Source organism: Gasterosteus aculeatus, chromosome 4, assembly GCF_964276395.1.
Source record: "Gasterosteus aculeatus chromosome 4, fGasAcu3.hap1.1, whole genome shotgun sequence".
NCBI classification, from domain to species: domain Eukaryota; kingdom Metazoa; phylum Chordata; class Actinopteri; order Perciformes; family Gasterosteidae; genus Gasterosteus; species Gasterosteus aculeatus.
The window spans coordinates 4,235,891-4,253,832 of NC_135691.1; the positions used below are offsets into that span (position 1 = coordinate 4,235,891).

Consider the following 17,942-nt stretch of genomic DNA (forward strand, 5'->3'; position numbering starts at 1 on the left):
TTTTATTTTTTCAAATTTTGGGGTGCTAAAATGTTATTTTGTTCTTTCCAGATAAACTAAGCACATTTGACATATTTATGACGGAATTTATCAAAAAACACGCAAACAATAAAACTACTCAACTCTCCCTTTAAAATAAACTGCAACAATAAAAACACAGACACCAAAGTAATTCAGTGGGAAAATACAATATATTTACTTCTATCTGCAAATAAGCAAATGCACATCTCCACATTATTACTTCAGTAAAACTGAATAAAAATACATTTTCTTGTATTGATCCGCAGTATCGACCGACTCCAACATTGAACGTTAACTGAGTAAGATGTTGCTTCTTGTTACGCTAAAAAAAGTCTCAAAATAACATTTTATCGTGAGCAAGCTTTAACTACAAAACACCTGAGAGCAACGATGCAGCGACACGGTTCGACATTGTCCTTTAGTTTCATTGGCTTTACAGACTTGGACTGTTGACCCAGTGAGATGCTCCAGTTGACGTTGTTTGTTGGATGAAAGTTCAGCCATCGTACTTTAAGTGGAATTTTTGTTATTTCTGTCGATCTGCTACTTTTCCGCGTAACAGCTATTTTTACTCGCACGGTGATGTTTAGTGAACAGGAACCGTTTTGTGAACTTTGCGTCTTCTAGAAACTGTAGCGCACATTAAAAACACTTAAAGGGATAATGTTTTAAAGTAGGGTCACGTCAGTTACTTATCGTATTGTATTAGCAACGGTAGCTAACAGACCAGAACGGAGGCCCGGCTCTGCACTCTGATTTTCTTTATAAATGTATCATCGTAACTTTAGTCGAATCCCCGATTGAGAACATTTTCACTGCTTTATCTTCCCTTCACACCGCTCTATGCGGGGGGACGGGGACGCTTCCCACAACACCAGACTCCATTGACAAAAACGGTCCTTTTACCTTCTCTTTGTAAGCAGACTATGGGGTGTTCAGGATCAAAGGGTGGCCAGGAAGAAGCAGTGCAGACGGGAAGAAGAGGAGACCGGCATGCTCGAATAAAAGCTGCGCTCTGGATAAACCGAGGAGAAGCCGACGCCGGACCGCGGCGGCAAAGCACAGGCAGGGAGCGACCTGAAGCAACCTGCTGCCTCTTTAGCTGACTACACACGTCTTTGAATCTGACTGGGCTGCACTTGCACCTGCAGGAGGAAAGAAAGAAAAAAGAACAGAAAGGAAGGCAAAACGGTTAAAAATGCATTTAATTGTTGTTCTTTTTTTACACCTCTATGTTTGTATTTGCAAATTTAGGCCCTGTGGAACTGAGACCCCCCCCTACCTTGTCTGGCCCCTGCAGCAACCTCCTCCTTGGCTTTCTTCGCTTCCTCGATGGCGGCCATTTTGGCCTCGTGCACCTCCTTCAGGGCGTTCCACTCCTTCCTGTTGTTCATCAGGCGGTCCAGCATGGGGGTGATCTCCACGTGGAAACGACTGAACTCCTGCCGACCAATCAAATCACGCCCCAATTTAACACAACCGGACATTTATCAGATGTCGCGGGAAATATAACACAAATCAAATTTTTATGTTGATCCAGGAGCCGCTAAATGAGAGATGACATGCTACACAAAGTTACACGGCCAACAACGTCCACATCGTCTGAAGGACATCGACTGCTTGACTCTGCAGGGAATGCGATGTGGCGTCTGACCTTGTACACAAAGGCGCAGACGAAGTCGATGAAGCCGCACTGCATCTTTGGCAGTTCATCTGCTTTGGTTCTGTCCATCATGGGCTGAAGGAGAGAGAGAGAGAGAGAGAGTGGGGCGTTTCACCGACGTGCTCATCAACCCCTCTGCCAGTAACTCACATCTCATGCAAGCCGTGCTATCGCTCTAAAAACAGCACCGGTCCCCGAGCTCGTTGAAGCTGACCTCTGACCTCTTTCATCGGCTACAGCTCCCTCACAAAGAGGAACTGTTTGCAAAGAAGAAATGTGTCCAGTCCAAGAGGGTCACTTTCTTTGTTTTCTATAAACGAGGGGGGGAGGTGGGGGGGGGGGGGGGGGGGGGGGGCGCTCCATGTGTAGACCCCTCAGAGTGCAATTAAGAGGTTGAGTGTAGGAAGGCACGTCAGGTTCACATCTGCAGCCACATCCCAAGAAGAGGCGAGTGTGGGCAGCGCGGCCGACTGTGACAACCCGTCACCAAGTTCACGCCGGCTGCCAACGCTGGCGAAGATTTGCCTCCTACGTTTCTTTTTTTTCACTTCCTTTTCTTTCTCACAGCGAGTCGTGACACAAACGTCCGATATGCTGGAAAACGTGTGGCGGCTTTCTGCAGAGGTGAACTGATTCGAGTTAAAAAGGTATGAATGTCGCTTAGTTGATGAGAGCCGGTGATCAGGCTCAGCTTGTATCTGTGTCCAGATTCTGAGAAAAATTAATCTCACATGTAACTTAGGCAGAACAACAATATTGTGCTGTGAAATGACTGCATTTATAAGAGCTCATGGGACTCGACTCCTGCCTTCTACGGATAATCCCTACGTGCTTCATTAAGTCTCAAAAGGAAATCCTCTTTATAGAGGTCAGAGGTCAACTATCAATAAACGTGCGGATGAAATAATACATCTATCCCTCCAAACCGTTAGAGCGCTCTGTGTGTCCTTACAATTGGGACCTGCTCCAGGACCGTCCTCTCCAGGTCTCCCTGCTCCCAGAACTCTGCAGCGACAGACAGCGCCACCTGCAGGACCAACCGGGAAGGACGTAGCAAGCACAACAGTTCTCTGGTGTAGTGATTTCGCATTAGTGATAAATCAAGCAGGGCGACTGTTCATAATGTGGTGGAATGCTCCTTTAAGACACCGGCCCTTCGTATATAATCATTATCGTCATTATAGTGAGGGACAAATCCTCATAAAAGGTACATGTTGTTATTGTCATAACTCTTCCACAATGCCCCGTAAACGAGAATCTTATTCAGAAGGCAGTTTCCGACATCTCCTGCCTTCACAAAACTTAAATGGAGCAACGTTAGGATCCGATGAATAATGCGTGAATTCTCTATTCAGGAGAGAAAAACTCGTTTTAGAAGTCAGATATTCTGTGCGAGTGGGAAGCAGAACTGAGAGCATATCAGCCGCAAAGATGTCAGCGGAATATCTTATCGAGAACGGGGGGGGGTCTGTCATCGACATCCCCCAGGAAGGTTTTTTCTCCCAAAGTAATGTTACTGTGTTAAAAACGAAGGAGGAACCTCTCCAGTTTGGTGAAAACAGACTCATTGAACTCATTGAATTCATTAAACGCAGGAATCAAATTGTTATCCAAAATGTGTTTGCATCAAACACTTCTCAACTAGCTGTGCTTGAAATTACCATCTGTTTTGTTATGGGGTTTTTTTTGCTGAAGAGGTCGAGTCTCCATCTTGTGTCTGTGTATAAAAGTGAGAATGTTACAGATGAAGAGCAGATGTTTACAGTCGATTGCAGACAAATAAAAGGTTTTAATAAACGACCCTGTGTGTGTGTGTGTGTGTGTGTGTGTGTGTGTGCAGGCTCAATGGCTCAAGTGCACAGCACATACTTAGCTGAAATGGAAGGGGGGAGATGGGGGAAGGAGGGAGGGAGGGAGGGGGGGAGCAGCGAGTGTCTTTTGATGCACGAGGCCGTCAGGAATCACTACTGAGAGAAATGGCAGCGCTGACAGTGTCATCCTCCGTCTGCTCTATCATCGCTTCCCCTCTGCGCCTCTGCACACCGCCAAGTACCAAAAGGACCTTCATCGCACAGGTGTGTGTGTGTGTGTGTGTGTGTGTGTGTGTGTGTGTGTGTGTGTGTGTGTGTGTGTACCTTGCTCTGGATCTCCCACGGTTTGGCGATGGCCGACAGGTCACAAGCCGTCATCATCATGGCCCTAAAAGACACAACACATGGCTGCCTTCCGCGTGTCTCTGTTGGCACACGCGTGTGCGTGCGTGCGTGTGTGTGTGTGAGCCCGCCTACATGACGATCTCTTTGCGCGTGGTCTCCAGCATCATGTACTTGGTCCATTCGTTCCAGTTCTCGTAGGTCTTGGACTGGTCCACGATCTTCTGGAACATGGTCCTCTTCCTGCACAGAGAGAAGATGGATTGTGTGTTTACTTGATGTGTCAGCGCGTCGCCGTTCACTGAACCACATGAAATGCACATTGGATGTGTACGGAACAAGGAACAGACCGGCCGGGGCCCACCTGGTCACGTTGGCAGGCGTGTTTTGGTGCCTCGGTACTCACTTGAAGTAGAGGGCCAGGTCCGTGGCGATGATGGCGATGTCCATGAGGTGGATGACGGTGTCGTGCTGCCGGCGGTTCAGATTCTGATAAATGTTCAATGCCTGAAACACGAAGAAAGGAACAAAAAGTCAAGAGCACAGCAAGGATACCGGGTGAAGTGTGTGTGTGTGTGTGTGTGTGTGTGTGTGTGTGTGTGTGTGTGTGTTTGAAAAGGGAAAAAGTGATATTTCAGATATTTACAACAAAACATTCCAACATGAAAACACGTTTGTCGGCCTGTATGAGAATATATGATAAAACTCACCTGCCTTATCAATGCAGGTTACGCATTTTCACAACTGCTCATTCATAGAATCAGAAATCGAAGGTGTGTGTGTGTGTGTGTGTGTGTGTGTGTTTGTTTGCTAAATACTTCATCTCTCAGCAGAGTCTTTCCAAACTCCAGATGGTGTCTTTCCAAGATGGAGGATCCGTGAAGCTTTGCCAGAGGATTACCGGACCTGTAAACACATGCACACACACGCACACACACACACACACACACACACACACACAAAGGGTGGGAAGGCTACACCGTGATAAATCATGCACGTTGCACTCAGGGTGGGCCCGGCCCGCTGTGTCCGCGGCTAATGGCGGCTCTCGTTAGCTCATCCATCAGCAGGTGGAGCGGAGCAGCTGGAGGTGTATCTGGTCTATATGAGCTCATTGCTGTTCTGTGTGTGTGTGTGTGTGTGTGTGTGTGTGTGGCGTCAGGTACACGTAGAGAGCGGAGGAGGAGGCGCCACCTCGAATCGATTGAACGGTCTCACAAAGAACCGACGGATTTACAAAACGAGAGAAAGAAATCCGGTCATGTGATGATCAAAACCACGTTGTTGTGTAAAAAAAATGGTTGTGCCCACACGCTGATTATATTTTGGGCCCGTGACCTTTTGTTCAAGGTCACAAGTTGCCTCTAAAAACGTCAGCGTGTTAGTCACCACTTTTATATACAATCATCAGCCGCATCGGAGCTGGAAGCGCTGGTCGATGTGATGAGTCAGCGATCCGCCATCACTTCCTCCCTCTTACTTCATCTGGTACAGGTTGTTGGTTCCTCGGTGGTCGATATCGTGGCACAGGCCGGCGGTCACCATGGCCATGCACTCCAGGTCCGTGAAGTAACGCTTCAGGTCCCCCGTCTGGGGTCACAGAGGCCGAGCAGGAGAAGGGAAGTTCATCACTTTGAGTCAGAGCGAGGAGGAGGAGGAGGAGGAGGAGTTGGCGAGGGATTCAGGAGTTACAGAGGGGATGTGAACGTCTCACCATCAGCAGGGTGAACATGGTCTGTCCCACGTTGAATCCGTGTCTCCAGTTGTGGTAGGTGATCCTCCTGTAGCCTTTGCTGAGAGAGTAGATGAACCTCACCAGGGTCTGCGGGCACACGGTCTCCTGCTTTTAACTTATTCCATTTACCCGACTAAATGAAAGGAATGGGATTTCCTTTGAACGCTTATTGGCTTTCAGCTTTTGTTATTCGGATCCCATGAGTCGGAAACCGCTGGAGACTAATACTCCAAATATCATAACTTGATCTAACATTGATACATAATATGTACTGATTGACTGATGATACGATGATAACTGTTTAGAAAGAGCCGGCCAGCATTGAAACGTGGATTTGGAGTTCAAAGGTCAACGGGGAGAATGAAGCCTCGAAGCCTCAACTCCTGTTTGACTACCAGGATGTTTGGCATGGAAATACTTCATGAACGAATTGACCACCCAAACCGCCGGCCCACCTCTCTGGGGATGTGGAACTTGTCCACCACTTTCAGCTCGTAGTACATCTTGATGCCGCACTTCACCAGCTCCAGCTCCGTGTGATGAAAGTCGTAGAAATGGAACTCGAAGAGCTCACATTTCTTGGAGTCCGGCAGGACCTCAGACTGCGGAACGACACTTGTTGTTAATATTCGTTTCCTGGGACACACACGGGACGTTTGTTGTTGTTGTTGTTTACCAGAATCTCCTGGAGCGCCTCCTCCTCGCACTCATCCGGCTCCTTCCCCCATCTCTCCCTGGTGTTCTGGGGCGAAAACACACAACATCATTTTCTTTTCATGACACAAACACACAAGCCAAAGGTCTGATTTCAAACGAGCCTTAAAACCAGGCCGCTCGTATCGAGCCACTGACCAGAACGTGCTGGATTTCATCCTTCCGGCACTTGACGTGGTACATCACCATGTCCTGGAAGATGTCCTTCCTGTTCTCCAGCTTGTTCATCTTGTCGTAGGTGTCGGTGTTCAGCACCGACCAGCCCAGGAACTGGGTCAGAGACTGCACACGGGCGCAGGGGGGTACTTTAGATATCAAAGGTCCTTAGACTTTATACTACTACTTACATCATGTTGGCCTGTGTATTACTTCATTCTTTTGTATATGTCGATGTATGCAGAATCTGCACAATTACAAGCAATAGATGATGGATATGAAATGGAGCGCAGAGTAAAGGCCGTAACGGCTGAAGAGACTGTGACAGTGTGACAGTCAATGCACTTGTAACGTCTTAAAGCCAACGCTTTATTAATGAATGATAAATAATGTCCAAATGTCCCAATAAAACTTGTTCAGAAACAGACTGATTTTAAGGAACAGTTGAGGATCAAACTGTCATGTTGTGTATTTTATCCGATTTCTCAGCAACGGGGAAGGAAAAAAAGAAATTCAGTAAAAAAGCCTCCAGGCTCAATGATAAATAATGCAGACGCTCTGAATGCCTTGTGTGTATTTATAAAGCAATGAGTCAGTGCTGCAACACACACACACACACACACACACACACACACAAACCTCCATCAGCGTTTCGTCCATTTCATCAAAGGGTTTCCCATCCTTCCTGTTATAGAACGTGGCCACGCCCACTATCTCCTCCTTCTTGTTGACGATTGGCATCGACAGGACGTTCTTAATGGTCCAGCCGGAGTCATCCAGAGGCTCTTTCTGCACACACACACACACACACACACACACACACACACACACACACACACACAGTTCGACATGCAAGGTCTATCAATAACAACTTACTATCTTCTGTATGTTAAGTCAGTATCATGGGAGCTTTTTTTTTTTTTACTATGAACCACTTTATCTTTGCAATAAAGAAAGCAGAAACCCCACAGAGATGAAATATGACCTTCTACATCCAGAGGAAATATGAGATGGAATCAATAATTCACCTGCTCACTCCTCCTAAAATATGAACACACTGCAGCAGCAGTTGTTGAAGTCTCATGTTCTTGGATTATCGGTTAAGAGTCGAAGCCCCCACTGGAAGCTTAAAAGGTAAAGTTGACTTTACTGTTAATTGCTAACGAGGTAAAAATGTCAACGCTTTGCTTTGAAAGGAGCATAGATAAAAGCTTCAGTTCCCCACCAAGAGAAGTTACTGAAAATAAGGTAAATATGGAATACACTTATACTATTGCAGCATTTCCCCCCCTCATACACGCCTGAGCTTCCCTCTGGTGTTGCACCCAAATCTGTGACCCATCAGATGTGAGGCTCAAATGCAAAAGCGTTGTTGCCCCTGCAAACATTTTCATTGGTACGACATATTACCGGTTTTATTTTGAATGGAGGAAACTGGATGAAAGCAATCGAAAGTGAAATAAAACTGCACTTCAAGGCCGTCAAAATCAGAAAGGAGGGAAAGTAGAGACGAACAGAACTAAAAATAGCAGAGTGACTCAGATGTGTTGCCTCCTTTCAGAGGGACTATTTTGCACCATGTAGAACACACAGAGTCCATTGAACACGCTAACCAAGCCGGCGTTACGTATGTTCGCAGCGGGAAGGGAACTAAATAACACAAAGGCGTCCGTTATTAACTGAACCAAAGAGGTGGTTTGACGTCCAATGGTTTTAAATGGTGACGCTGCTCTGACTTGTATTCCAGTGTACAGTTTGTGTATTTGGGATTTGGGAGAAGCAGAAGAGAGACCAACACAGAGCAGCAACTAGGAATAAATAAACCTCTTTTTGGTTGCTTGGTTGTTTTTACGTTCGTTGTTATCAACAGTGCGGAATCCATGGCGCACTGAGAGCATAATAAAGATAAACACCGCCCCGAGAAAAGAGATTGTCACTAACGACAGCAGAGCATGGGGGACACATTCAGAGAGAGCCGTGAGGCCGAATCGCTCCCTGGTGCTTCATCGGGGTCCGCCGTGTGTACCCTCTAGTCGGCTTCATTCCCATCACCAAAGGGCTCATGTTCTTAGTGCACAAGTCATTTATCACTTTACATATAAATCTGATCAATCATAATGAGGGTTCTGGCAGCAACAACTAATGCACATGAAGAAGTGGCCGTGATGCTGGGATTAATACATGTCACAATAAACAGTGTCTGCCAAGTGAATGAATGTAAACGGGTAACAGCTGATTTTCATTTGCACGCATATTAATAGAAATGTGTAAAAATGTATTTATGACGCCGTATTGCATCCATTCGAGGTTAAAAATAGAAAAAAGGGGGGAACGTGTGTCAATTTGCAATAAAAACACTTTAGCAATAAGTTGTTTTCTACTGAATTGGCCAAATTTACAAGAAATTCCCTTCCATCATTAATATTAAACACAAAGAGCATTCAGACATGATGGAAACTCAGTATTAGTGTCTCACCAAGTTATTCATCAGTAACATTGTACAAAAAAGGCAGCTTTCAGCTTTCTTACCTGGAACTTGAAAAAATCATCCTGACCGGCATTCATTATGTTACAAATCTACGGAGAAAAGGAGATGACAGTGATGAGAGGGAGGGACAGATGGACCAGGGAGTTTGGGCAGGTAGCGGCGTGATTAAAAAGAGGAATTACATCTTGTACGTCGCAGCAGCCGAACCCTTTTCGTTTTCCGCGCTGGCGGCTGTGTAATGAGGCCTAGTGGCGCCCTGCTCCTCCGACCCCCTGCCGCCCCGCCAGAAGAGCCATTTTCAAATTAAGATGTTTTTTAAAAAAAGGACGCGGGGGTTCACGCGGAGAGGAAAGGGCAGTCGGTCTGCTCGCCGATCTAACGGCACAGTTAAATCGCTCAAATAAAGCTGGATTTTGTGGATTTTTTTTATCCCTGTAAATCGTCCTCGCGCTCACAACGGGCTGATGAGGTAAAGATGAGCGATCGCAAAGCTATGAACTGGACTAAATGTGTATAATAAACACAATCCTGAACCTATAACGTCCGTTGATACACCAAAGTCTCATTCTTCTGAATAAAGGACGCTTTAGTCAACATGAACATCTGTATAAACCAATAAGTTCCTCCAAGAGTCATTTCTATAAATCGTTTATAATCATTGTTGACATTTTATGGATAATCCGGATATGAAAAGGTGTCAAAGAGCACACTGATAATCGCAACATGTGATATACACGGCAGGGAGAGTACGCAGTACTTCAATAGGAATCTGTGGGCATTGAATGTGACCTGCAGGAACCTCGGAGAACATTTTCACATGCGGAGGATTGAAGAACACCCAACATGTCGCACAGCTCTGCCTGAGAGATCGCTTAAAGTTTAGTTCACGACAAAGTGGATTTTCGCCCATTTCCATTTGGAACGTTGTGAGGCGCGTTGGAGCTCTGGAGACTGACCAGCCCCGTCTCTGCCACGTAGGTCGGGAGGCCGCTGACCAGGACCCAGTGATCCGCCGGAGGGTTCCTGAGGAGGACGACAATCACCTTTAACCGCAAAGCAACCGCGTGAACTACTGTCCTGTTCACGGTTGATAAGAATTAAGACTCAGTCGGGGTGAAACCGTTTAAATCCGCAATTTTTCATTCACGCCGGGCGAGTCGATCACGCGCGTCCACGTGCACGTGAGCGGACACTTACGGAATGACTTTGATGTCCTCTTTTCCGTGAAGGATGTAGTCGATCAGTTTGTAGAAGATAATTTCCTTGAGGTGACAAACAACGTCACGATTAGAGACGATTCAAGTGAAAACGCAGTTTAGTCCCAACATTGATCATCACTGCTTATGTTGCATGCATTTTTAAAAAGTAGACCGAGTCACTTTAGAAATAGACAACAACTCAATCACCTAAAATAAATAAAACTAGTAAGTGGACTTTGAGCTTCCAACTTCCAAGCTCAAGGACGACCCTTAACTCTCAACTACACGGATGTACATGAAGGTGTTACTAAGCAGATGAATATCGTCATTGTTGATTGTTGATTTTGACTGAAGTTTAGTAAACTGTGGTCCATTGAGAGTCGAATAGACCACAAAGCAGGGAATGCTTTGGGGCGGGGCCTACTGGGATCGACAGATTGCTACCATCATGACGAATACGCCCACTTCCTGCACTGGTCCTGCATGAGCACAAACAGAGGTGAACATTTCCTCACCCTTCCATCGGGAGTTTTGGGTCCATCATACGGTGGAACTTCTCCCATGAGGACTGGCCACAGGTCAAAGAACTCCTGCGCAGAGAGAGAGAGAAGATGTCAGAGGGCGTCATAGCGGTGCTTTCATCATTTAGACGCACTTCCTGTTAGTTGGAGGCTCATCATTCAACATTCGGCCTGAATGAGCCATCTCCACGTCGGCCTCTGGGGCTCGCGTGTAACCCTTTTCATGGACCGGGGGGGCCTCGGAGCGGACCTCCTGGTTTTGTTGGGTTCCTGCGTTGTGAGCAGACGGCCGTCTGTGCGGGCGGACAACACGTGTTTGTCCTCGGATGGCAGGTGTTAGGAGTCAACCGGCAGCTGCTTGTGATTAGGCGACGCAGCCACAACCGATAGGTAGTATTTATGACAACGGGCCGGCGAGCGGGGTACACGCCGAGGGACTGGTGCAGGTTAGGAACAGATCCACCAGAGGAGGCTCTGCGAAGACGAGGAACAAACGGAAGCAGATCTCATCCCTACTAAGCCCGGGATGAGAGTGGGACAAACACAGCGGGAGGTTGTTCCCGAGCACCGGATGCACGTGGTTTCAAATGTGCTTATGTTTGCCGTCACTATGTGCAGTTCTTCTTTTTTTTTTTTTCCACGAGGAAACTCTGGCTTAATGCGAAGTCTGAGTGAAGAAGCACGGTCAAGCTTCTTAAGACCAAAAGCAACTAAATGTGGATTATTGCACTCGGATCAAGCTTCATTTAAGCTTCACTCATTTGACCTTCTGCACGCACACGTGTGTGCATGTGTGTGCATGTGTAAATGTGGGAAACGCATGTCGGACTGTAGTCGATGCGTTCTCTAAAGACAGACGTGAGCATGTAATATTGTTGAAAAATAAAATAAATAGGTGACCTCTTCCCTGAAATTGAAAAGGAAACCTGATGATCTAAATCGATCGTCGATTGGTTGCTTGGTCTCCTCGCATCCATGACCCTTGCGTGCGTATCCACGGTAACCCACCTTGGTCTTGGTCATGTCCAGCAGCCCCACGGAGTAGCGGTCACAGTTGAGGAAAGCTCGCACCGTGTACAGGGCCTTGTGGAACTGCCTCTCTATGTCCGTCAGCTCCTCGAACACCTTGCTGGCCGACCACAGCAGCACCTGGACGACACACAGCGGCGTCTGGTGAGCGGGGACGCGCCCCTCCCCCACCTGGGACCTCCCCGAGCGCATTGCCGTGCAGGCTCACCTGCCCCTTCCTGGTCTCGCAGTTGTGCAGGTAGCTCAGGTGGAAAACCCTCAGGATCAGGTTGCCAAAGTTGAGGTACTTGTTGAGGGTCTGGAAGAAAACGGCACGGACTCAATTCTGACAAACGCGTGTGATCGCCTTTCGAATGGTGAAAAAGGTGAATTGTTATATTTGTCAAACTGCCACGTCCTGACAACACATATTAGTGTAAAGTTACACCACGGAGTCATTTCTTGGGCATTTTTAAGCCTTTTAGCAATGTAGCAACGAATAATGAAACCATCTGCACATAAGACTTAGTCTGCAACTCTTTTTCAAAGCAAGTAGCTAGTGCTAGCTCCAATAGCTGCCAAAAGCACACACTAAATACAATAATAAAGTCTGTAGACGCAGGAGGAAAAGTTGTTTGTTTCTTTAAAATTAATCCATTAATACATCGAATGCACATTTGTGACAGAATTGATATAGAAACATGAATAAAAGTTATGGCAGTTCAGTGCTCAGGAGTCAGTTATGATCTAATATTCCCTGTTATAATTCATACATATATATATATATATATAGCAGGGTGCTGCGTATGAATCAAAACGTGGATTATTGTGAAGTATCGTTGTTTTGAACCTTATTTTCACACTTGTTTCTGGTTTCGAGGCACTCTGTGAAGTGTACGAAGCTCTAAACCTCATTGAAGAGCGATGTTACCTCCTCATCCTTGGCGGTGAAGCGCGGCCCGTCCAGCTTGTTGAGCGCCATCATCACGGCCACCATGTCCTTACCGTTCATGATGGGGATGGCGAGGACACTCTTGGTCTTGTACTCCGTCAGCTCGTCCACAAATTCGCTGTAGTGAGCGCTCTGTGCAGAGAGAGAGAGAGAGAGAGAGAGAGAGAGTTTGATTGAATCTCAGTGACTGATGTTTGCCCCCCCCCCCCCCCCCCCCACATCCTTCCAGGCTTCCAAGCGTTAATGAACATCACTTCCATCCATAAACGCTGCGAAGCTTTCCATTGTCCACCACCTGAGGACTCTCTGCGGGGGGGAAACGTAGAGGGAGTTTGGTGGACAGACTGCAGAAAGTTGGAAAAGGTCTTTCAAACACTAAATGTGTTGTTTTCTGCACTTCGGTTTATCAGCTGACATCACGACTGTATTGATACATCTGCAATGTACTCCTCACATTTGCAGATCTGTCCAGTGTCGGTCTTTTTATTTTCCATCCTTTCACTTCATCCTCCGCTTTGAGCTCAATTAGTAAACCATCATTCCATTTTTATCGGCGTCTACGGTTTTCTGCTTCCCTCTACGAAGGGATCGAACCCGAAGGGCGACTTGGCTCCAGGAAATAAAATCATTACGAGAGCAACAAACGCTGATCCTGGATCTGCATTACGCAGAAGCTGATTCAACTGCAGCCTTTCCAGAGCTTACAAATAAACCTGTTCCAGCAGTTTGACAGCTTGTTATTGGGTGACCTTTCACCCCTCAAAGCCCGGAGATGTCTTCATCCTGCTTGTTATCCTCAGCTGAAGCTTTGCCTCGACCTTTCCACGTCAGATCTATACTTTAGAAGTTTCATCTAAACACAATCTGTATTTTGATGTGGAAAAACAAGAAAAAATAGAATATTTGTTTCGTCGTGTTTGTGGATCTTTTATTGTTTTATTATTGCTGCACGGTTGAAAAAAACCTCCATGTAGGTGACACAGATGCCGCGTATTCCAAAAACCCTCCAGTCCCTCATCAGACCTGCAACATTTATTGAGGCTATTTGCTATTCGTTAAATCCATACGTGTGTACGGATCTAGTGGCCCAAATGTTTTAGTTTATCTATGACCCCCTATGACACTCTGTGTCGTTGTTACTTGAGAATGAGCCGGTACTTTCACCTCCTATTTCAGGTGGCCGCAATCTGCATCCGGCCACTAGATGCCTCCAAATACTACAACGTTGACCTTGAAATAAATATTAAATAAAAGAAAACGCAGGTTTAAAGTGAAGAACAAATCATTGTACAGTACAGAACGACTCCAGTGAGGACGGTCCTGCATGTTACGAGCCAGAAGGCAGAGTTCGTTAACGGGAACGGTGTGATGTAAGTGGTCATTTGTAGATATTCATCCATTCATCTTTTAACCTGATCTCTATTAGTTAGTTTTTCTACCCTGTTCAGCTGCAGCATCTCAATTTAAAACATGCCATTAAAACCTTGTATTGTTATTCACGTGGATTCCCCCCAAAAAGAGAAATCACTACCAAGCCTATTCCCCCCCCCTCCCACCCCCCTCCCACCCTCTCCCTCCTCCGCTCCACCAAACCCAAATATACAATAATGGGCAGCAGAATAGATTAAAGGTGTAGTGCTGAGTCGGTAAAAATGGCTCAGTCTGCTCGACCTCTGAGAGTAATCTGGGATCGCTCTAATTCAGGACAGATTAACGGGCCTTCGTCTGCCCCCCCCCCCCTCCCACCCACCTTGCTCCGCACACCTTCACCCCTCGAGTTACCGCCTCTCACACAACGGTCAGAGTTGTTAGTTTGTACAGAATGCGTGATTATCAAACGGACTCTGAAGGGGGAGGCGGGGATGGAAGACGGGGGAGGAATGAGGCCAGCTGTTACTCACTCCGTAATCCCAGTGACGCATAATCCCTCAGCCTCTCTACCTACGAGGGCCGGTGGACTGGATCGGGCCCAGCTCTGTGCAACCATTAGCTGCTCCTCTCAGACACTCGGGGGCTTTCTGTGTCGTTCCAGTTGTCACATTTCGCATTGTGTCATTTCATGCGTCTGTGTGTGGCGGACGGAGGGGGGGCGTGCAGGGGACGACCTGTAATCCATCAATCATAGGGGGGGGTGCTGCCTTATTAAGTGTAAATAACAGAATAGCAGTCGGTGCGGGACGGTGGGGGCGGACGAGTGCGCGAGCCGCCAGGTAAACCTGAAGTGTACCTGGGAATAAACTCAGCAGCCACTTACAGGTACTGTCTCTAATGAGATGGAGCTGGCTCTGGCTGGAGGGAATTAGTCTTGGGGGGCGGAGGCGGTCTCGAGGCGCCACCTGGTGGTCAAAGTGAACCTTTACTGAGCAAGGAACCATTTGTTTGGTTTGTTACCTCGGACACATCGGCGATGTTGACCATCTTCTTGGTGGAGGCCACGTGGCCCACGATGCCCATGTCCAGCGGGTACACGATCTCGCTGTCAGGCGGCACCAGGCAGTCATCAAACTGGGAATCCTTGTTGACGTTAAATAACCTGGGGGAGGGGACATCAGCGCATTACATCGGACCAGAGTTTCCAACTCCAAAAAATAAACTTTTATCATGTTCTATTTTTAGCGCCCCGAGCTGAGCTGTTACTGCAAACCAATTGTGAACATGTGTGCAGTTTGTCATATGATGAGATTTTGCAAATATCCAAAGATCATTCAGTTTGTGAGAAAGTGTCATTAAAACTTTTGCAAAGTAGAAAATGTCTATTATACTATTATTATTATAATTATTATTATTACTATTATATACCATTATAACACGCAGTTCTTTCTATTGAGGTCTTCAATCAACTCTGTCATCATATTGAATAATATTTATGTAATCATTTAAAAAAAATAGAAAATTAAAACATTTGAATAGTAATTTATCGGAATAAATAAAGTGGTTCTTCCTCTGATGAATATAACTCTGTACTCTGTATTTCTAGACTTTTTACATGATTGTTTTTGACATAACATGTCAATCATTTATCGACCTAAATGTTTTATTTCAACCCTTTAATTTCTCTCAACCTTTTGTTCAAAACATTTTTGGGCCTAATATCTTTTTGACGTTGCTTTCCATGATTTTCCAACCAAACATATTGAGACTTACTGTCAAACACATGTACAACACTATGAGTATTATTACACTATTTGAGTTGTTAAAGAATTCCCCGGTCACCTGGTGGCCAGCTCGGCCACCCCGTTCCTCTGCCGGTACATGAAGAGGCTCATGCGGTCGGCCCTCATCATGAAGCTGAGGTGCTTCATGAGGTTGAAGACGGACTTCTCCATCTGAAGGTTGTCCTGGATGTCCCGCATCAGGTCGAAGAGGACCTCGCTCTCCTCCACCGCCGTCAGGTCGTGGAACGCGCTGATGTCCATCGCCGCCTTCCGGTTGCCGTCCAGCAGGTCCGAGACCACCTTGGGCCGGAAGTTGGCGTCGTAGTACTGCTTGGCGAACTGCGGGTTGGCGTCCAGGAACTGCTCCGCTGCCGCTGCGTCCACCATGGCTGCTGGTGAGTGGGAACAGGTAGGAATAAGGGAATGGGGGACCGCCAGAACCCCCGACCTTCATTCAACAAGGGACCAAACTACAGCCCGTCTAATGGTCGCTCCCCTCTCAGCATCGGCCTCAAACCACCCATGTGACACGTGGCTTCTGACACCTGTAAACACCTCACCGACTCGGCCCTCTGCTTTCTGCGCAGTGGGGATTTCGTTGGTCGCATGCTGGTGGATAAGAGCTCTGAGAGCTTGAAACCACAACACGAGCAAAAGATGCTAACGGGCTGCAGGATAATTCTGTCCCTGCAAGTCATCCCTCCAACAAGCAGACGTAGCAGAATTTAAGCCCTTCACAAATGCCGGCCCGCTTACAGGCTTTGGGGAAAATGTGCCATTAATCCTCTTGGTTGTTCACTCAAAATATTCACAAAAATGTATTTGAGTGAAATTCCCAAAAATTGAAAATATGTAGATTTTTCTCCAAGACATTCCAGCCTTCATGACTGAATTGGTTTCATTTGGGGTGTAAATGTGAGGTGACACAGGACACGTTTTTACTTAGAACCTTTCCTCGACCCCCAATGAAAAAAACAACAAGAGAACAACGATTTACAAAAACATGACGCAGCATCATCTCCTTTACTCTAGTAAAAGATGGTCCAGTGTAACCTTTGGGTAAGGAGATATCGAAGGAAGCGTTACATTGAGTTTTTCCTGAGGGGCTCCGAGGACACAGGATGCCGTACGACGTGCAGCTTGTAAAAACGCCTGATTTTGTGCTTTCTCGAAGCGTGTTCCCTCAGCATTTTAGAGGATCCAACCGGCTTTTCCTCCCGGCCGCCACTTAGAAACCTTCCTCAGCCCGACTCGTTCATCCCTCAGGGACGGGCCAGAGGACACAGTGCTTGAGCTGCAACAATTAGGGGCAACCGTCAACAGTTGCACATTCCTCTTCACACTTTCGGGGCAATGATTTAAAAGTTTAGAGCCACCGGGGCCGTGAAGAAGAGGATGTACGTGAATGTTGACCGCGGGCAGGAGGTCGGCAGGCAGCCTCTGACGTGAAGACCCCCGCTGGGTTTGGGTCAGGGGCCGTCCAAAGCACACAACCGTCTAACTATTCTAACAAACGTAAACGTTCTTACCTGTTAAAAGTCCTTGTGTGGCCTCCAGCAAAGTGTGTAATCCCTCTGTCCTGCAAACCAAGTAAAGAAAGGGGATTACTGGGACGGTTTTAAATGGTCATGTGTGGAAGTAAGCCTGCATCCAATTACAACGCTGCGATTACCACGCCGCGTTGTGTTTGATGACACATCCGGGGGTTCGTTTCCCTCTCACTGCAAGACACCGACAGCACCAATGAGAATGAGTTCTCATTGAATATCTCGCATGTGGAACTGAAGCATTCATTTATTGGCCATATATATATATATATATATATATTCATGTGTAGGCGTACCGACCCACAATCATTTAAAAAATGGTTGTGGTTCTAGAAACACGGATACAGTCATACAGTTTGTAAACTGGAGGAGAAGAAAGGTCCATAAAAGGGAGAGTTTTAATGCAAATTATTTTGAATTAAAAGAATCATGCAACACTACGGTTTCTTTGCTACTCTTCTCTATGCAAAAACCCCCAGCTCATCATGAAAGCGACACTCATAAGTTGTTTACACCACAGTGAAGGACCACATAAAGCAGGAAAGACGAGTTTGGACCTTTTGGATGAAATATTGATTTTAATTTTTTATATGTTTGGCTGTGAAAGTTAACATAAACATTTAGATCGTA

General features: G+C 46.5%; 1 protein-coding gene across 2 annotated transcripts; it reads right to left on the reverse strand.

The window, feature by feature from the left end:
• Nucleotides 1–172: 172 nt before the first annotated feature.
• Nucleotides 173–17,437, reverse strand: pde6a (phosphodiesterase 6A, cGMP-specific, rod, alpha). 2 transcript variants are annotated; one of them, XM_040175242.2, is made up of 24 exons: nucleotides 17,295–17,437; nucleotides 15,824–16,157; nucleotides 15,002–15,143; nucleotides 12,590–12,742; nucleotides 11,888–11,977; nucleotides 11,659–11,799; nucleotides 10,645–10,719; nucleotides 10,128–10,192; nucleotides 9,887–9,953; nucleotides 8,972–9,019; nucleotides 7,082–7,231; nucleotides 6,425–6,568; nucleotides 6,249–6,314; nucleotides 6,028–6,174; nucleotides 5,552–5,659; nucleotides 5,318–5,427; nucleotides 4,656–4,743; nucleotides 4,244–4,344; nucleotides 3,973–4,080; nucleotides 3,820–3,883; nucleotides 2,637–2,711; nucleotides 1,676–1,759; nucleotides 1,304–1,463; nucleotides 173–1,166 (listed from the first exon to the last, which is right to left on the reverse strand). In XM_040175242.2, the coding sequence occupies exons 2-24, from the start codon at nucleotides 16,150–16,152 to the stop codon at nucleotides 1,120–1,122; spliced, it is 2,562 nt and encodes an 853-aa protein (XP_040031176.1). In that variant the 5' UTR covers nucleotides 16,153–16,157; nucleotides 17,295–17,437; the 3' UTR covers nucleotides 173–1,119. The 2 variants fall into 2 exon arrangements, with proteins under 2 accessions (XP_040031176.1, XP_040031177.1); XM_040175243.2 differs by having other exon boundaries at nucleotides 15,824–16,154; nucleotides 17,295–17,388.
• Nucleotides 17,438–17,942: the final 505 nt, after the last annotated feature.

Bases quoted from the DNA above. Each gene is read 5' to 3' on its own strand.
- pde6a (XM_040175242.2), bottom strand. From the start codon at position 16,152: ATGGTGGACGCAGCGGCAGCGGAGCAGTTCCTGGACGCCAACCCGCAG. The intron at 10,720-11,658 runs GTGGGTTACCGT...CTCTCTGCGCAG, and splicing joins TGGACATGACCAAGACCAAG to GAGTTCTTTGACCTGTGGCC. The intron at 6,569-7,081 runs GTTTGTGTGTGT...GCCCGTGTGCAG, and splicing joins TGGACGAAACGCTGATGGAG to TCTCTGACCCAGTTCCTGGG.